A 16,984-nucleotide genomic window follows, 5' to 3' on the forward strand; every position below is an offset into this window, starting at 1 on the left:
TGTTACAACCGGGAGCTGAAAGGGCCCATTCAGAGGCCTAAAACCCTGCTCCATGTTGACCTCAAACGTTGATATAGCCAGAGACAAAACAATAATAGCAGCGGACCCAGGACAGCTGAGATGTGCCCAATGACAACTAGAGAAGGCTCTGTGTAAAAAAAGCTTTGCATCAGTGCGCTTGAATGGGCTGCTCCTAGCGGGAGGATGAGGATAAGGGGGATTCTGTGACACTAATGTATTGACTTCCAGGGCTGTGATTTATTTAACCAAATTGTATATAATCCCGTTTCAGCGTAACAGCAAGGTAAAAAAAAAAAAAAAAATGAAAGTAAAAAAATTTCTGTAAATAAATGAAACTCCCCAAAGATAGTGTTGTGTTGTTAGGCACTGCAGTTTACATTTGAAGGCTATTGTTTTTAAAAGGTGTCAAGCCACCATTGCAATTACACCAGCCCCATTGTTGCACTTCACAAAGTAAAATATTTATGTTTTATAATCCATTTCATTATAATATGCTTTTTTTTCCCCTAACAGTATTAATGCAACGTGAATAGCCTACATATAGCCTAGTTGAAGCAAGTATTAAACAGCTCAAGTGTCTGACGACGCAACTGTCTCGGTTTCCTTGTTTGCCGCATCGATGGTAAAATTGAATGAATTGCGTATGACAATAAGACTTGTTAATTTAAAAAAAAGTTTATTAAAAAAATAATAACGTGTGCTCAGCTGAAATAATCGCTTTCATATCATGGTTTCATTATGCGTGTATTTTATATATCGCTACTAAATATAGTATACTTGTTATTAAATACTATCTGATTGCGATATATAGCATATAATAAGGTTAAATACTATCTCACTAAGGTTTAAGTTTGCATATATGCCGGTGTCAGCGGCTGACCTAAAAAAAACAGTGGAGATGTCGCGACTACAGAAACTTCGCATCTCTCGAGATCTCAGTCATCATGTGACTAGAAGCAAAAACAGGAAGTGTTGCTCTGTGGCGTGACAAAGGGGCTAGAAAGTATCTATCCTTCAAGAGACATGATTTTCGGCAGGATTTTAGCTTATTTCATTGCTTCGTTACTTTATAACACGATCCAGGCATCTGACGTACAGATCAACCCCGCAGTTTCTGAGTCGAGCGATGGCGATGTTTCTGTAAAAAATTCATATTTAAACCCTGTGTTGTCTATGTCGCCTTTGCTCCCATGGAGTTCTCATTTCTCTCCCAGCTTGCTGTCCGCGTTCCCAGAGGATCTTGAAGTCAGCGACTACTGTCGTGAACTCCTTACAATCTTTGCTCAGCGATATGTATTGTACGTGAATTGCCTCGTTACTTATGCCCGCCCTGTCAAGATTTGCCAGAACTGTTACATCCAGTTTGGAAACCTGAAGGAAATATACCGCAACATATCATCAGACCAGGTAAACCATTTGAAGTTCAACTGACGTCTAATTAGTGAGCTAGTTAACTAGTATTTACAGTTTTAAGTTGGTCGAGACTTCGCTAGCTAGCTAACTAGCCATTACATTATATTTATTCGCTGCTTCTTTGCTTAGTCAGTCTGTCCTGTGACTGATACGGAAACGAGATTGCCTATGGAAAACGGAACTTGTAAAACTTCAAGTTAGTTTCAGGATCGCAGGGCCATTTGACTGTAACGCATTCAACGAATTTAATTATCTCATTACATTCACACTCGTGATTTTGTTTATAGCGAATTAGGCTAAACTCTGAGGATGGAGAAGGCATCTTTGAAAGACAAAACATTTTACAAAAAGTAATTTACATTAGTTAACTGGGTTCCTTTTGGGTCCAAACAGTAGACAGGCTAACTGTACGAACTGGGACATGTTTATATTAGCCTGAAAATAAATAACTGTTTTTCAGGTGGGCCCTGCCAACGTCAGCTGCAGAGATAGCCTTCTGCGCTCGGACAGACTAATGCTGGTGTTTTTGCTGTATGACAACCTACTCGAGATATGGGGCTGGTCGGACTGCAAACGTGAGTGACCTTGAGGAGAATGCGAGTTTAAAAAAAAAAAAGTTGAGAGCTTACCGTTGCCCTTCCTTCTGCTAAGGACGCGAGAAAGCGCATATATGGAAAATCACATTCACACGCGTTTCTAGTCTCAAATAGCTGTGATCTCAGTCTTCTGGTTGGAAAACTGGGTCTAGAACGACCGATGTCTTACAACTAATCGCCAGAAAGACAATGAAAACGTAGATGATTAAACGCCCTTCAATAGTAAACTGAGTATTTCTCCTGAGGTTTATTTACTTATGTGCCCCTTGTTGGTGTGTGGTATAGTTGTACTACTTGTATAACATCGATTCCCCTTTCCCTCTTCTGTAGACTGCCTTGCCGTCGACCAGCACAGTTTAACCAATGACACTCTGTACTATATGGCGATCCTGAACGAGTCACTAAGTTGCTTTGAGAAACATCAGCAGGTCAGTAACCCTGGGACATGACATCTGTTGTCACTCTTTGAGTGCCGACACAGTGAAGTCGACGCACGGAGACTGATCTGACCTTTCTTTGCCTTTTCATCAATGGACGCTGAAGTTAATTAATTAGAATAATAAAAAAAGCCCCGTCATGAATAATGCAAATAACAAGAACGGTTATTATTCTCCGGGTGTTGCGGCTTTAGTTCTGCACTAGAAGAGGTTCAACTTGTGTGACGTACACTGTGTGTGTGTTTTGTGTGTGTGTGTGTGTGTGTGTGTGTGTGTGTGTTTGTGTGTGTGTGTTTATATTCATGCTTTTCCCCTCTTTTTCCCTTCAGCAGGGGAATCACTCTGAGCTTTGTAAGGAGTGCAAACCAACCTACAAGCACTTAAACGATCTCTACAGCCGGATGGACGTGAACAAGACCCTTTGCATCGATATTGAGGATGCAGTAAGTACCTCACACTTTCTCAGTAGGCATGGTGGTGTCTTCTAAACAACATCCTGCAAGCACATGCAATACATGTTTTGCAGGGTTGTTAAATTGAACACAATTTTATTTTTATGTCCTCTTGGCATTGCATTTGACATTTGACGCCCCCCCCCCCCCCCCCCAGAATTCTAAATTACTCAAAAATAGTTAAGGACTAGCCACTTGTTATTATGGTGAAAATACAAACACAGCAGTCGCGGCACGCGATTAGAACGCATGAAAACAGCACCCCCTAGGGGCCACTGCAAATCCTGCCTTGGCAAGGTGCTAACTTTTTCACTTCTACTTTTATATACGTCACGTTGGCAACAATGGCAACCACAGTTTACGGTTCAGTTCCACACCTCAGTTCCTGCCGCAGATCGCTAAATGAATGGCATTTATTATTTCATACTTTTATAAAGTTTATAATGTCCTGAAACAATTAAAACCATTCAGGGCTTCTTTTGCCAGACGGTTGCCTGCTTTTAGCCAAACGGGGCGTTGTTAATCTATTATAGCCTTTGTATATAAACAGCGTCACCTGTTAAAGACTCCCACGCGAGAAGTTTTAGACAATGGTTGTACTGGCAACTTGGCAAAATGCACCCATCCCCGTTCGCTGGCAACGGGGAATGCCTGTCCGCGTCAGGGCCCGGCCGTAAACTTTTCACCCTCTCGGCGTTGATGTAATCCCTCGCGTACGAGCCGCCCGGGGCTGCCAGCGGCTACACCTTGTTGTGTTCGGTGTCCCACAATGCTCTCCGACGCCAGCGGTTGTGTTTGTAGCAGCGGGCCTTACGTTGGGTTGGGACCGGTAGACCGCTGGTGGACCTGCCGGGGGGTGTGTGTGTGTGTGTGTGTGTGTGTGTGTGTGTGTGTGTGTGTGTGTGGGGGGGGGGGGACTCCGGTGCAACTGCAGGAGCACCTACGGGGAAGGGGGGGGGGCCTCCTTTTCGTGGTTTCATCAGCTCTCGTGTGGGACTCTTTTTTTTTTTTCTTTCTCTTTTTCAGATGAACATGACCCGCAGACTGTGGAGCAAGAACTTCAACTGTTCTTTCCCCCGGGAAGAGACGGTCCCTGTCATCGCCGTGTCGAGCTTCATGCTGTTCCTGCCCATCATCTTCTACTTGAGCAGTTTCCTGCACTCGGAACAAAAGAAACGCAAGCTCATTCACCGTGAGTAACCGGCTTAATGCGCCCATTGTCCTGCCGTTTTTTTAACTGCCGAGTCCCGGGCCCGGGATGCCACAGGTTGTTTTGCGGGGAGGCGCTACGGTCTCTGACGGTTTCTTGGGATTTCTGTGACCGGAGACCGGCGTTTGTCTTGTGTGGCCGGATCCTTAAAAAAACGTGTGTGTGGGTGTGTTGCGGTGGACCGTGACCTTGTTATGAGTCATTTTGCATGCAGTGGAGGGCTTCTGTTATTGAGGGCCAACATCGGCCATTGAACTAATGGGGAAATGGGGGATAAAAGTACTAATTGGAAAATAACATTGAGATTAAATGAAGACTGTACAAATAAGATATTTTGGGGAAAAAGAGGTCAGAATACACTTTCAGACAGTTAACAATGCATGAGGCAGAAGATGGATTAACATTAAGCAAACCTTTGTGAAAAGAAAAAAACTTGCTGTGGTGAAGGATTTTGACAAACATTTTTTTGTTTGTTTTTCTTGTCTTTCCTTTCCTTTTCTTTTTTAAAATATCCTAGCCAAGCGGGCTAAATCGAGCAACAGTGTGGCGAACATCCAGGACAAGTACAGCTGAGGGAGGGGGTCCCGACGTGGAGGAAGAGGAGTGGATGACGTGGAGGTGACTCAGTGCCCCGCCCCAAAAACACAGTGTGTCTGCGACGGTCCCCATCCTGAGAAGACCGCTTTCATTTCGCCTCAGCAGAGGGGTATGGTCGGGGGCATTGGTCGCAGTGCTATAGTTTCACAATAACGCCCCCCCCCTCCCCGGGCAAAGAAATCAAAAGCTTTTATTCTGATTGGACTGTGAGGAAAACGTGATGCTGGCCATCAGGAGTTGAGTTGCCACGTTGTGTTACTTTTGTCAGGTTGTGTCGTTAAAAAAAAAAAAAAAAAGACTAAAAGAAGCACGTTTGAAATGAGCAAAGAAGAAATCACACTTTCTGAATACTTACAAAATGTTGATTATGAGATCACTGTCGTTCGTTGGCGTGTCCTTTTTCAGTTTGTTTTGTTTTCTTTGTTTTGTTTTGTTTTGTTTTGGCCGAAGTTAACGCTGCTGTGTGTCTGCTTTTCTGTTTTGCTGCCGGTCCCGTTCCGCGGCTAATTACCTGCAACCGAGGCCCCGCGTCCACTCCTTTGTTTCGCCCAACGTTTTCCGGCGTTTGAAAGCCGAGGCTGGGTGCTGGAGGGCCGGGGAAATGGACGGCGGTAATGTGGCTGGTGAACGAGCTGCAGGGAAGCACTTTGGTGTCCATTAACAGAGGGACATGCAGCTCCTCTCTCACCGAGGAGAGCTGGCTGACCATTTGGACTTTACAGAAATGCCATTCCTGGCTTCCCCCCCCCCCCCCCCTCTTTTTTTCTTGCGTTTTTGGAGCGATATATTAACCGCGCGGGATAAAAGCACTGAATCGCGTATACAGACTCCATTATGAAAGCCTTCTTGAGCTTCCTTTCCACACGGAGAGAGAAATGTAACATTGTGTCCCTGCAGACTTATGCTTCGGTCGTGGTATGCGTTTCATTTAACCAATTAACCATTATTAATACATGAACGTGCGTTACTAACATTTTAGCAGGCAATGGAAAAAGTTCCTTTTGAAAATCATCTTTATTGAACGATATTTTCTTCTCGACACTGAGCATAGTTTTGTCAGGTGCATGGCATAATTACTGACCCACTGAGTTTAAAAAAAAAAAAAAAGAAGAAAAAAAAAACCCCCCAACACCTGTAAATGAAAACTAAGACGTCTATCTCTGCCATGTACAAACCACCAATGTCTCTACTCGGTACATTTTTCTCCACGATCTCTTCGTGTGTTGAAGCAATCGGAGCTTTTTGGCAGGGCTTTGTGTTCGTCCATTTACCCTGCTGAGAGACTCTGGCTGGTGGTGAGGCCGGCCTGCATCACCGCCTTCAAGGAGGCTCAGGTTCAAGGCTTTACTCGATGTGGTTCGGAATGCTCAGTTGTGGAGAAAAGTGCTCCTCATTGCTCCGCCACAAACAATCACATTTTTATTTTTTGACTTGAGTCCTTGAAAAGCCCTGGAAAAGAAATTGTACTTGAAAAGAAAATGTGGTGTGATTTTTTTTTTTTTTTTTTTTTTTTTTTGGTTTTGAAATTTTTCACCTGATATTTAATGTTCCAGCACTTTCCGTATCTTGAATCGATTTGCAGTTGAACATTGTCTATGAGTGCAAGCTGTTTAATAAAGGAGCAGGATGAGTTTTAATGACGGACATTGGTTTTTAATTCTGTGTATAAAGCATGGTTTTTTTTCCCCACAAGGAATGATAGCAGTGTACTGATACTGTGTGAATTTGATTTTAGGATGTATATGATACGTGTTCGTGTTCGATACTGTGTTAACGTTTTTGACATGGCTTTAAGGAAGATTTGAATGAAATGCTAAGACCTGGTACCACCCTGATGCGGGATTGGATTGATGTAGGGAAAATGTGTCAATGGTGATCAAGAGGCAATTAATAAATGGGTTAAGTTGCAACTTGTGTTTTCGTTCATTTTACTATCAAAACCACTGGTATTTAAGTCAAAAAGAGCTGTGCCTGTTATTTTTAACTACACTTGAAAAAATTACCAAAACTAACACTGGTTAAATGTCACCACCAAAAACTAACACTGGTTAAATGTCACCACCAAAACTAACACTGGTTAAATGTCACCACCAAAACTAACACTGGTTAAATGTCACCACCAAAACTAACACTGGTTAAATGTCGCACCAAACTAGGTAATGCTTACATCATTCTACGCTACATCATGACATGGTAAAAAAATGGATCGAAACATTCTTCTGGGGAGCATAACCCCCTAGATGGTTATGGGTCCCCCGCACCAAAAATCCAGTGGGAAACACTGATGATGATTATTATTATTATTTGTGTTAATAATAATTTTAATTCTTTCGTTTTTGGATACTGTATATGTTCTGTACAATGGTGTCGTGAATCAGTTTTTCTTGGTTGATGTGCCATTTTTTTACTTTGAGCACCTGCCCCTTAAAAGGTCTCCACACAGCCCTGTGCTTTAGTCCTCTGACAGTCTCAGGCACACACTTAATACAACTGTACTGTTTCAGGTCCTTTTGGTTCTTATTTCTGGTGATGTTACAGTTGAACAATATACATTTCTTCTACTTCGGTATTTTAGTCGCTAATTCAGAACATTTGTACATAAAGCTTGACTCTTTTCATACAACTGAGATTTTTTCTTTATTTTTGCCATTTTATTTAGCAATTTGTTGCCGATCTGAGAGCAGGTAAGTATTCTGCCTTCACATTGATTAGATAGGCCCTATAATTATTTATTTTTTTGTTTGTTTGTAAATGACAAGTTGGGTATGTTTTAATCCAAATCCCTTTCAATGCGTGCTCTATTTAAAGCTTATTCGCTTTCTTGCGTCATTGTTTGAGAGCGGGGGACGTTTTCCAGTTTTAAGGTTCTTTGGCTTTTTGCTGGATTGCAACAAAACCGGTTTCCTGCTCATTAGTAGTTAATCTAAATGTAGGATAAAGTTACTCGGCTGACTAATCATAATAACACTTCGATTTAAACCCCTTTGGCTTTTTGGACTTCGGAACCACAGCCATTGCCTATTGCACTGTCTGTAATAGCATTAGCGCCGATTTGCTGAATCATATGATTGCGAACGCGAGCTTCTGAAAACAGTCTTTCATTCATGCTACCATGAACTGGCCACGCAGCTCAAGAATGACAGCTTTGATTCTGTAATCTGTGGCTTTCTGTGCACCGTGGTGGTAATCGGGGCTGAAAGTCATTATACCCAACTGGGGCATTTCGGTGCAGAGAGCTCTCAAGCTGGCCGAGCGGGTTCCACGTGAGGGCGAAACCGATGGAAAACTGAAATGCCTTCGGTTATACGTGCGATTCTGGTCCCTTGCCCTTCTCTGGAAACGCTTGAGGAGATTTGCGTGACTTTGGCCATGAGGAAACATCTGGAAGGCTTTAGTGCGCGTGGAGACAGCCAGCCTCCGGACGTTTGTTACATGGTTCACTTTAGGTTGGCAGGAAGTGCAAGTCGGGTCGGTGTGAAGTTATGTGAAAACTAGAACACTCACACTACATAATACTGATCACACGATAAACTTGCAGCTTTAGTTGCTGAACCAATCAAAAAGGACATTTAGCTTTTCTCTGGGGGTGACTTTTGACCTTCCTAAAGGGCCACTCTACCTACAGGAAATGCCTAAAAAGAGATGGACAGCCACAGTCAAACGCCAGTATTGAGAGAGTTGGCTAATCCTGATTCCGGTGACAACACTGAATTCCCTCTCACTGTGTATTAGTCATATGTGTGGGGTCAAACAGTTTTCATGTATACTGGCCATTTACCTTAATGTAAACTCCACTTCAAAACTCCAGGCCAAACCACTACGCTTTCGGCCCTGCACTCGTGTTCACTTTTTGGATTCGAAAAACCTGCCCGTTAAAAATGAACCATTTTAGAACGGAATTGGAAAAGAACGTTAATGACAACAGACTCTGACATTTGAATGCGAATTGCCGGTTGCTTGGGACTGTTAGTTGCGGCGTTAGTTGCTAGGACCGCGAATAAAGGGGGTGATGCAATCCTAAATCGGCGCTGAGCAGTAAGTTATTCATAATTCCCTCGCTGTGCGAACGGGCCTCCTGTACCACAAATCTACCAAAAGCGCTTTTAAGGAAATTGACTGTGGAATAGTGCTGTGAGAAATGTCAGTTTTCTAATAAAGACTGTAATTTTCAGACTTGTGTCTGTTGTTGATGTGTTTGTGTGTGGAGGGAAAGTTTACACGGACACATCTCGTCATACTGAATTGACGCAGTTATACCTATTCCTATCTTGAACGATTATTTACTTGGCTGGCTTGATTTAATTGACTTGAGTTTGTGGGTACTGTTTTTGTTGGAAGGTACATTAGATGTGTAACAGAGGAACAACGGAAAAGGCAGTAACAGAATGATTGTGCTGCTAATATACTGAGTCTATTTAATGTATCCATCATATTTAACTGCTGCAGATATTTTTAATGTGCACCCAAAGCTTCACAATGATATATTAGACCAACATACAGTATGTTCATATTGAGTGGGTTCGTGATTGGCTTTGCTCCAGATCGAACTGGATTCTTGGGGTAGAACAGGGTTAATCAACTGGTCGGCAGGTTCATTTATCGACCTAAGGTCCAGGGTTGAGGCCAATTTCATTTCAATTCAGTTTTTTAATCGAAATGCAATTCATGAAAAGAAAAAGCCCATGAAGTTGAATGAGGATTTTTCTATTCTTTAAAAGAATTCCAGTTAATTTCCTGAACCGACCACGTTTAAATTAAATTGACCGCAACCACAAAAAAGGGATAGCCGTTTTCTATTAAACAATTATCTTATATGCAACACGTAAGTGCCTTTCTAAATATGCAATAGCTATTAATTATGATTCCGGGTATGCTAATATTGTGAGTATGCTGACTTCACGTAATTACATTCATTTTTTTTAAAGCAGCTGAATGATGCAATTATTTTCTTCTCAGCGGCCAAAGAACCAAACGTACACGCTACAGCCCTCAGGCCCGCAAGCCGGGCAGCCAAAGTGTATCTGATGTACCACAGGTGAGCAGGGAAAACAGCAGGGAAAAATCGAAATAACATTTTCTACTTCGAATGTGGACACAAATTCAAACAATTGTTTTGTATTATTACTTTCATTTATGTTTTTAGGAACATAAGCAAATTAGCTAATGAAAACATATTAGTTAAAACACTTTTACGTTTTTATTTGGTAGCTATATCTATAAGTAAAAAATAATGGAAATAGTTTTGAAATAATTTAGTAATTTAGAAAATGTCCATTACATTTTTCTTTTGGTGCTTGGTGTACTTGATGGGGCTAAATGATCTAAATTAACTGCTTAAAATTGTTTCTTACCATTGGTTCATGCATTTTATGAAACCACAGTAGTTGTCAAAGCTAAATTTCATAATATCTCAAGATTGACCAGTGGTGCCTCCCCTCAAGGAACCAAGGGGAAGTCTGAACAGGTTGGTGTCCTGTGTGCAGGTAAGTGCCCTGTAGTTCCTACTGCAATTGGACCTACAATTCAGCAAGCCCGCAGAAAAAGCACTGCTGGCCATTTCGACAGAGCTTTCAGCGGCATTTACCATTATGAGGCTATCTGTATCGGTATATTAATGCATATTAATACATAAAGAAATGTATGTATAACTGCTGGGGGAAAAAAAGAAAGTTTATGTAGGCTCACATGCATTTTGTCCGTTCACTTCCTCTCAATGTCCTAGAACTTTTCAGTTGCCCTGGTGACCTGTGAGGGAAAGGTACAGGCGAATATGTAAAGAACATGATGTTTGAGTGCATTTAGTTTTAGATGTGTGCACCTCTGTGCTTTTGGATGAGTGGGGGTTGGGGGGGGGGCGTTTATAGTTGTGTATAGGTTACCTAATGCACATGGTGATGTGTAGATGATCTAATGCACATGCCTGTTATTCAAGTGCTCCTCTTCAGTTTTCCTGAAATAATGCACATTTGCTTTTGTGAGGACATGCCCTACTCTGCCACTGAGGTTATTAACCACCACCCCCCCCCCCCCCCCTTGCTGGCATGCTCCAACCATCATACATTATGAAGTAGTCAACGTTTCCTTCCTCACGCCAATATTAAGAAACTGTTAGTTAAAGCTTAAGTTGTTATGCAAACGCCTTAATCTGTCAATTAGTTAACTGGCTAAGGCAGCAAAGCTACCTCCGAACGCCGTGGTAATGAATATGGTGCTTTGTTAGAGCGGGAGAACATATGCCTGGGATATATACTTAGAAGAAAGCCCCCCAAAGAGCGAGCATGTGCAGTTGAATAAAAGGGCTTATTATACCTGTAAGGGGTCAAAGTCTGTAGATCTCTGGCTTAACGTATTATGATAGATTATAGAATCACTCTATTATGTTAGTCATTGAGTTTGTAATCGGGCTCCAGCGGGTTAGCGGCTCCTCGAAAGGCCATTGAAAAACAAGGCTTCCCGTTTGGCGTTCGTCCAGAGGTCCCATGACAGGTCAGCTGTCGATGACATCACCGCCATCGGAGCGTATGTCAGAACCTCTGCGCGTCTGACTTCTGCCGTGTTGTCTCGGAGCCCCTCGGGCCCGGACTTCCCGGGACGCGGCTCCTCGGCGGATAATCGGGGGTCCGGCGGGGGGTGCGGGGATACGTGGGGAGACCATCTGACCCCACTCTTCGCCCCGCACCACTCCACTCGCTCAGAAAAAAGGGCAGCCATCAGCTGGAGGAGACATTTTCAGGAGGCAGGAAGGAGGAACAGTCAAAAGAGACACACGCCTGTCAGTATGTTGGATGGCCCTGAGCCAGACACACCCATGAATGCACATGCTAAATACTGCTGTGTTGTATTGTGGGATAGGCTCCTGCCCTGCGAATCCGTCCTTCGATATTCAATAAATACTGTTGTTGTTTTTTTTTATAGGAAAGGCCTTGGCATGGAAAGACTGCTGGCTTGCCTGAATCTGTCAGAAATGGTTAAAATGTGAATCGCGGTCCGCTTTCGCTTCAGCGGGTCACAGCGTGTGCGGCCTACACACTCTCATTCACGAGACGCTGTAGGTCAGTCGCGTGTGTTTTTGCCCATTATCAGAAATAATGTCGTACGACAGAATACAAGATACAGGAATCTAATTAAAATCTCTCTTCTTCTTTTTTTTTGTCTGTATTAAGACCATTTTAATTCCATGCAGTTCGACCATGGAAGAACTGAAGCAAAGGGACACTACTGTAAATCCAGCCATTTCAGAGCAATGTTTTTATGAGAGAACAGTGGTATAACAGTGGTATAATCTCATCAACAGTACTGATGGTAAATGTGAATTGTTGTGTAAAAGTCATTGATACTGACATTCACATTTAAAGCTGCCTATTCAGTTTGGACCTGCAATCTCTTTAAAAAAGTTACAAGTATAGTTACAAGTTTCTTCATTCATTTAAAATAATATATATAATACATATATGAATGTTTTAAAAAGTCCATGTCAACGAAACAATGTTTCTCAGGTCTGCAAAGAACATTTTTTTGGAATTATGGACATGACTTCCACGTGCTCTTTCAGTGCCATCTATAGGTAGCAGCGTGTAACTGCAATCGATTTAGCAATTAACTTCATTAATTCAAAATATGACGTTAAAACAAAAATAAAAAATAAAATAATGACATTATGGACGAAAATTATCAACACGTATAGTCAGGAAATTAATATCATCACTGCAGTTGTCAAATTTCTAAATAAATCTTCTGAATCTACTTTCTGAATTCTGCTTTTTTTCAGTGTCCAGTTATTTTATTCAGATTTTGTTCCAGTACATACCCAAAAAACAGACTTTCTTGGGGGGACATCAATTTATTTGTTTCAATTTCAAAAGATTCATAAGAGTTTAATCATTGTATTGTACAAACCACAATTCTATGGGGATATTATTTCTTCATTTAACTTTCGCCTTATTGTTTCTGCTCATTTCTTCTCTGTGCAAGAGAGCCTTAGGTTTAGTTTGCTATTTCCCCTGTAATATAATATTGACAGAAATCACAATTTAATAAAATAAAAAAGACAATAGGAATAGTTTAATAACACTGTAAAACACATGTATTAATATCTAATCCAAACACTGTCGGAAGTGACGTAATTATCTTTGCCGAAACATCAGCTGACTTCTGTGTGCCAAGCGTGGCGGTGGGAGCATGCGTAGTGTACACAAAACATGGCGGTGGAAACTTGTTTTGCGTTTCTGCTCGCAGAAGAATTGGATTCAGATGATAATGTTCCTTTTGTAGTCGATGCGCTGAGACACCTTCAAGAAGTGAGGTGTGCATGCTTATTATTGCCCAAAATCCCATCTATATTTGATCCGTTATCAGAAGGTATCTTACTCAAGGCTAATATTGTTAGCTAGTGAATGTGGTTAGCGGCTGCATTCATTTTGGTGTGGCTACCAAACGCTATTTTTATTTGCAGTCTGGTGCGACCCACGCTGGCTAGCCACGTTCCTCCATTGCGATGTAGAGGGAGACGTAGCCGACTTAGTAGCAACTCTACAAAAAGCTAAATAATAGAATAAAGCACGAACGTAAGTGAAAAGAGGAAAGGTGAGAAGCTTGTTATTTATAAGACCGGCACCAAATGCATTGGAATGTATGAAATATAATTTCGCGGTTATTTGGTATTAATGTAACCGAAATCATGTAGCTAGTAAACTTCTCACCTAACATTAAATTACAGTTATTTGGCGTTTATCCAAAGCGACTTGATTTGACTAAGCAGGGGCCAATCCCCCCTGGAGCAATGTGGGGTAAACGGCCTTACTCAAGGGCCCACAGCTGCACGTATCTTATTGTGGCTACACTGGGGTTTGAACCACCAGCCTCCTGGGTCCCAGTCAAGCAACTTAGCGACTAGGGTCCCAATCAAGCAACTTGGGTATAGGTAAGCAAGTGTGCTGTATGTACAAAAATCTAATCGTGTATGTGGCCAAAACCATTATTTAGGTAGGGTGCTAGTAATGAACTCCCCTTCTTATTCGTTAACTTGAATCTTTCTGTCTTAGGGATAAAGCTGAACGGAACTACATAAATACTGTGGTGCCTAAATACAGTATTAGCGAGTTTCAGACCCACTTCCAGTTAACACCAACTCAGGTGGAGGTATGTAAACAACTCACTTATATCCTGACTTAATAATTGACTTGAAAATGCATTTTTTGTACGCAGATATATGGACAGCAAAACGTATCATAGGGATGTACATACATGAGTGCGGTATGTGTATTACCTGAAATGCCTGCTGCTGCTATTTGACGCATGCAGATCCGTTTCCACAGGAGCTGATTACGTCTCTGGAGCCGTTGAACTGGAACTTCATGAGGAGAAAATGGCCCCTCAGGAACATCATCCTGTCGAGCCTCTGGACGCTGTCCACACTCGAGTCGTACCGGGACGTGGCGGAGCGGTTCCAGACGAGCAAGTCGGTCATCTGCGACCACCTGCACGAGTTCTGCGCGCTGATCGTCGAGCACTTCCCCGACAAGATCGCCTGGCCCAAGGGCGCGGAGGCGGAGGCGTCCGCGGCCGGGTTCTCCCTGGCCGGGCTGCCGGGCACCCTGTGCGCCGTGGGGTCCTGCCACGTCCCCATCGACAAGCCCCAGGGCGTCCCGGTCCCCGAGGCCTACCTCAACGGCAAGATGTTCTACTCCGTCAACCTCATGGCGTTCTGCGACCACGCCGGGCGCTTCGTCCACGTCAGCGCCGAGCACCCCGGCGGCTGGCACAACTCGCAGGTCTTCCGGGCGACGGAGGTGGGCAGGGCGCTGGAGCGGGACCCGCACGCGCTCCTCCAGGGCCGCCATCTGGCGGGCGACGCCACCTTCCCGCTCTCCGAGCACCTGCTCACGCCCTTCCCCGATTTCGGCAACCTGGCGGCGAGGAAGGGCCGCTACAACCGGCGGATCCTGGCGACGCTGCAGGCGGTGCGGGGCGCGTTCCGCGCGCTCCACGCGCGGTTCCGCCGGGTCAAGTCGCTGCAGATGCACTCCGTCGCCAAGACCAGCACGGCCGTGAGGGCCTGCTGCATCCTGCACAACGTGTGCCTGGAGAACAACAACCCCGTGCTGCTGGACGACACGGACTGCGACACCGTGTCCCAGGAGCCCTTTCACCTGCTGCCCAACGGCCACTCCGGGAGCCTGGGCGGCATATCCAAACGACAGGACATCGCCGCCTCGCTGTCCAAAAAGAGGCCCCAGGACGTGATGTGATCTCAGTGTTTTTTGTTGTCGTTTTCTTTCCTCCCGCTTGTGTAAATAAAATGTTATCGCCCGTGTTTCGGCGTGCGATTTTTAAGCTCGTCAATGTTTTCCAACCTTTAGCATTCACAGTCCGCCCACAGACCACATGCAATTTTTTTACCGTATATGATATCAAAAAGGGTTTGTATGTCCATAAATAAAAGATTCCCATGTGGGTTAAACTGTCTCTACTCGAGACAGTATATACGTATGTAGTGTAGATTACTGACTATCATTAGTTGATTCAAAAACTATTGGCTCCCCAAATGCCCATAACGCAGTGCATCACTACAATAAAAAGAGACCAAATTGAATTATTTTGCAAACCAGATTATCTGAATACATTTCCCATGCATTAAGCGTCTGCCAAATGACTAAAATGTAAATGTAAAATGTAATTATGGTAATTATGATATTCAGTACTGTGGAAAAGTCTTAGGCACCTGTATAACATTCTGTACAGATAAGATTATTTCAAAAATAATTAAATGAAAGGTAACCTAAATAAACATACCATACATTTTACATTACATTTCAGTAATTTGGCAGAATTGTTAAAAACTTCATCAAATCAATATTTTTTGTGACCACCCTTTGGCGTTAAAACTGCATCACTTCTCTGAGATAGCCAACGCTGTCCAGCAGTCCTATAAGACAATCAGCAGGGAGGTTGTTCCAAGCATGATGGAGAACTTGCCACAGTTCTTCTGCAGACTTAGGTTGGCTCCTTGCTTCTGATCTCAGACAGTTTTTATGTAAAAAGTAGTCAATTTCTTACAGTAATATTTTACTTTTTTAAATTAAATACAAAAATGTATTATTAGATCTTTTGGAAAATGAATATTTGGAAATCTCAAATATTTTCTTTTATACTAACACAAAAAAATAAACATATATAATAAAGTCTAGGATGCCTAAGACTTCTGCACAGTACTGTACATACACTGTAAATCCACATTTTTGGATTTATTGCATGATCTGCCATACACTGTCCATGTTAACATTAACTGTGTCATTGTAGTATTGCGGCCTCAACTCTTCTGTCGTCAAAATGGAGACATTCACAAGGAGCTGTGAGGGACAGAGAAATGACTGAAAGTCTGAAGCAACACTTTTTTTCTGAAGTCGGCAGTCAAGTTGTCTGGCCTGCTGACCTTGAGAGGTGTTTCACAAAGTTTACACGAGATGAGTGCAGACAGACCACATTAAGTCTTACATCCTTCAGTCAGTCCTTCCACTTAGAATAATGATGTGCTTGTACATAATGGATGTCTATGAATGAAAGAGCACAACCTCTAGCATCAAGAGATCAATAGGTTCAATGTCGAGAACCCCATCAACCAAACCAGCACTGTGAAATAATGTGGGGAAGTTTACAAGTTACAGTTATAGCACCAGAGGCAATTAACAGGGTCCAAGCAGCATTTGGCAGATAGGGCACAACTACACAGTCTTGTATGTTTGTCAGGATGTATTGAATGACACAAAACACCTGATTTATTAATCTTAGAATGGATTTTAAATGCAGGCCAAATTGTTGAGTTAGGAGTCAAAAATATGAAAAATACATGCTTCATCTGATAGTGGTGCGAGGGAGCATGGCCGTTTGTACTGCATATGTTTGTGGACTTCAGACAATGATGGAAATAAGTTTTAACTAGGTTGCACAAGTTATTCAGAATTACGCTTCACCGGCTTTTTACCCATACTCACCACTAAGTGTGCTGTGGCTGACTGCTTTGGATCGCAAAAATCTTTTTCATCAGCATACTCCCAAGGGGTCAGAATCATGTTTTGTTAACATTAGCACACCAGTCTCGGAAGACATCATTTTGACCATGGAATGCAATATTTTAAGTTATGGAAAATGACAAAATATGGCAGAAATTAAGCAACTGTAAATATTATTCAACACTCTTTACTCAATATCTAGATCCCGCATTTTTAATCTGGGTGAAAGAATGCCAGAGTTATGGTAAAA

The 16,984-nt window shown here is 42.7% G+C and overlaps 2 protein-coding genes across 5 annotated transcripts; both read left to right on the plus strand.

The window, feature by feature from the left end:
• The first annotated feature begins 989 nt into the window (after positions 1-989).
• On the plus strand, positions 990-6,636 carry ostm1 (osteoclastogenesis associated transmembrane protein 1). 2 transcript variants are annotated; one of them, XM_061242436.1, is made up of 6 exons: positions 990-1,428; positions 1,895-2,009; positions 2,361-2,458; positions 2,797-2,910; positions 3,946-4,111; positions 4,647-6,636. In XM_061242436.1, exons 1-6 carry the CDS (start codon positions 1,045-1,047, stop codon positions 4,700-4,702), a joined length of 933 nt encoding a protein of 310 aa, XP_061098420.1. In that variant the 5' UTR covers positions 990-1,044; the 3' UTR covers positions 4,703-6,636. The 2 variants fall into 2 exon arrangements, with proteins under 2 accessions (XP_061098420.1, XP_061098421.1); XM_061242437.1 differs by having other exon boundaries at positions 2,800-2,910.
• A 6,234-nt stretch (positions 6,637-12,870) lies between these two features.
• On the plus strand, positions 12,871-15,038 carry si:ch73-257c13.2 (putative nuclease HARBI1). Of its 3 annotated transcripts, XM_061243813.1 has the most exons (4): positions 12,901-13,028; positions 13,179-13,290; positions 13,768-13,864; positions 14,041-15,038. In XM_061243813.1, exon 4 carries the CDS (start codon positions 14,080-14,082, stop codon positions 14,971-14,973), a length of 894 nt encoding a protein of 297 aa, XP_061099797.1. In that variant the 5' UTR covers positions 12,901-13,028; positions 13,179-13,290; positions 13,768-13,864; positions 14,041-14,079; the 3' UTR covers positions 14,974-15,038. The 3 variants fall into 3 exon arrangements, with proteins under 3 accessions (XP_061099796.1, XP_061099797.1, XP_061099798.1); XM_061243812.1 differs by lacking the exon at positions 13,179-13,290 and having other exon boundaries at positions 12,871-13,028; XM_061243814.1 differs by lacking the exons at positions 12,901-13,028; positions 13,179-13,290 and adding an exon at positions 13,318-13,646.
• The last annotated feature ends 1,946 nt before the right edge of the window (positions 15,039-16,984 follow it).

The sequence above is a fragment of the Conger conger genome, chromosome 5 (assembly GCF_963514075.1).
Source record: "Conger conger chromosome 5, fConCon1.1, whole genome shotgun sequence".
NCBI classification, from domain to species: Eukaryota; Metazoa; Chordata; class Actinopteri; order Anguilliformes; family Congridae; genus Conger; species Conger conger.

Bases quoted from the DNA above. Each gene is read 5' to 3' on its own strand.
- ostm1 (XM_061242436.1), top strand. From the start codon at position 1,045: ATGATTTTCGGCAGGATTTTAGCTTATTTCATTGCTTCGTTACTTTAT. The intron at 2,010-2,360 runs GTGAGTGACCTT...CCTCTTCTGTAG, and splicing joins GGGCTGGTCGGACTGCAAAC to ACTGCCTTGCCGTCGACCAG. The intron at 2,459-2,796 runs GTCAGTAACCCT...TTTTCCCTTCAG, and splicing joins GCTTTGAGAAACATCAGCAG to CAGGGGAATCACTCTGAGCT.
- si:ch73-257c13.2 (XM_061243812.1), top strand. From the start codon at position 12,925: ATGGCGGTGGAAACTTGTTTTGCGTTTCTGCTCGCAGAAGAATTGGAT. The intron at 13,029-13,767 runs GTGTGCATGCTT...TTTCTGTCTTAG, and splicing joins AGACACCTTCAAGAAGTGAG to GGATAAAGCTGAACGGAACT. The intron at 13,865-14,040 runs GTATGTAAACAA...CCGTTTCCACAG, and splicing joins TAACACCAACTCAGGTGGAG to GAGCTGATTACGTCTCTGGA.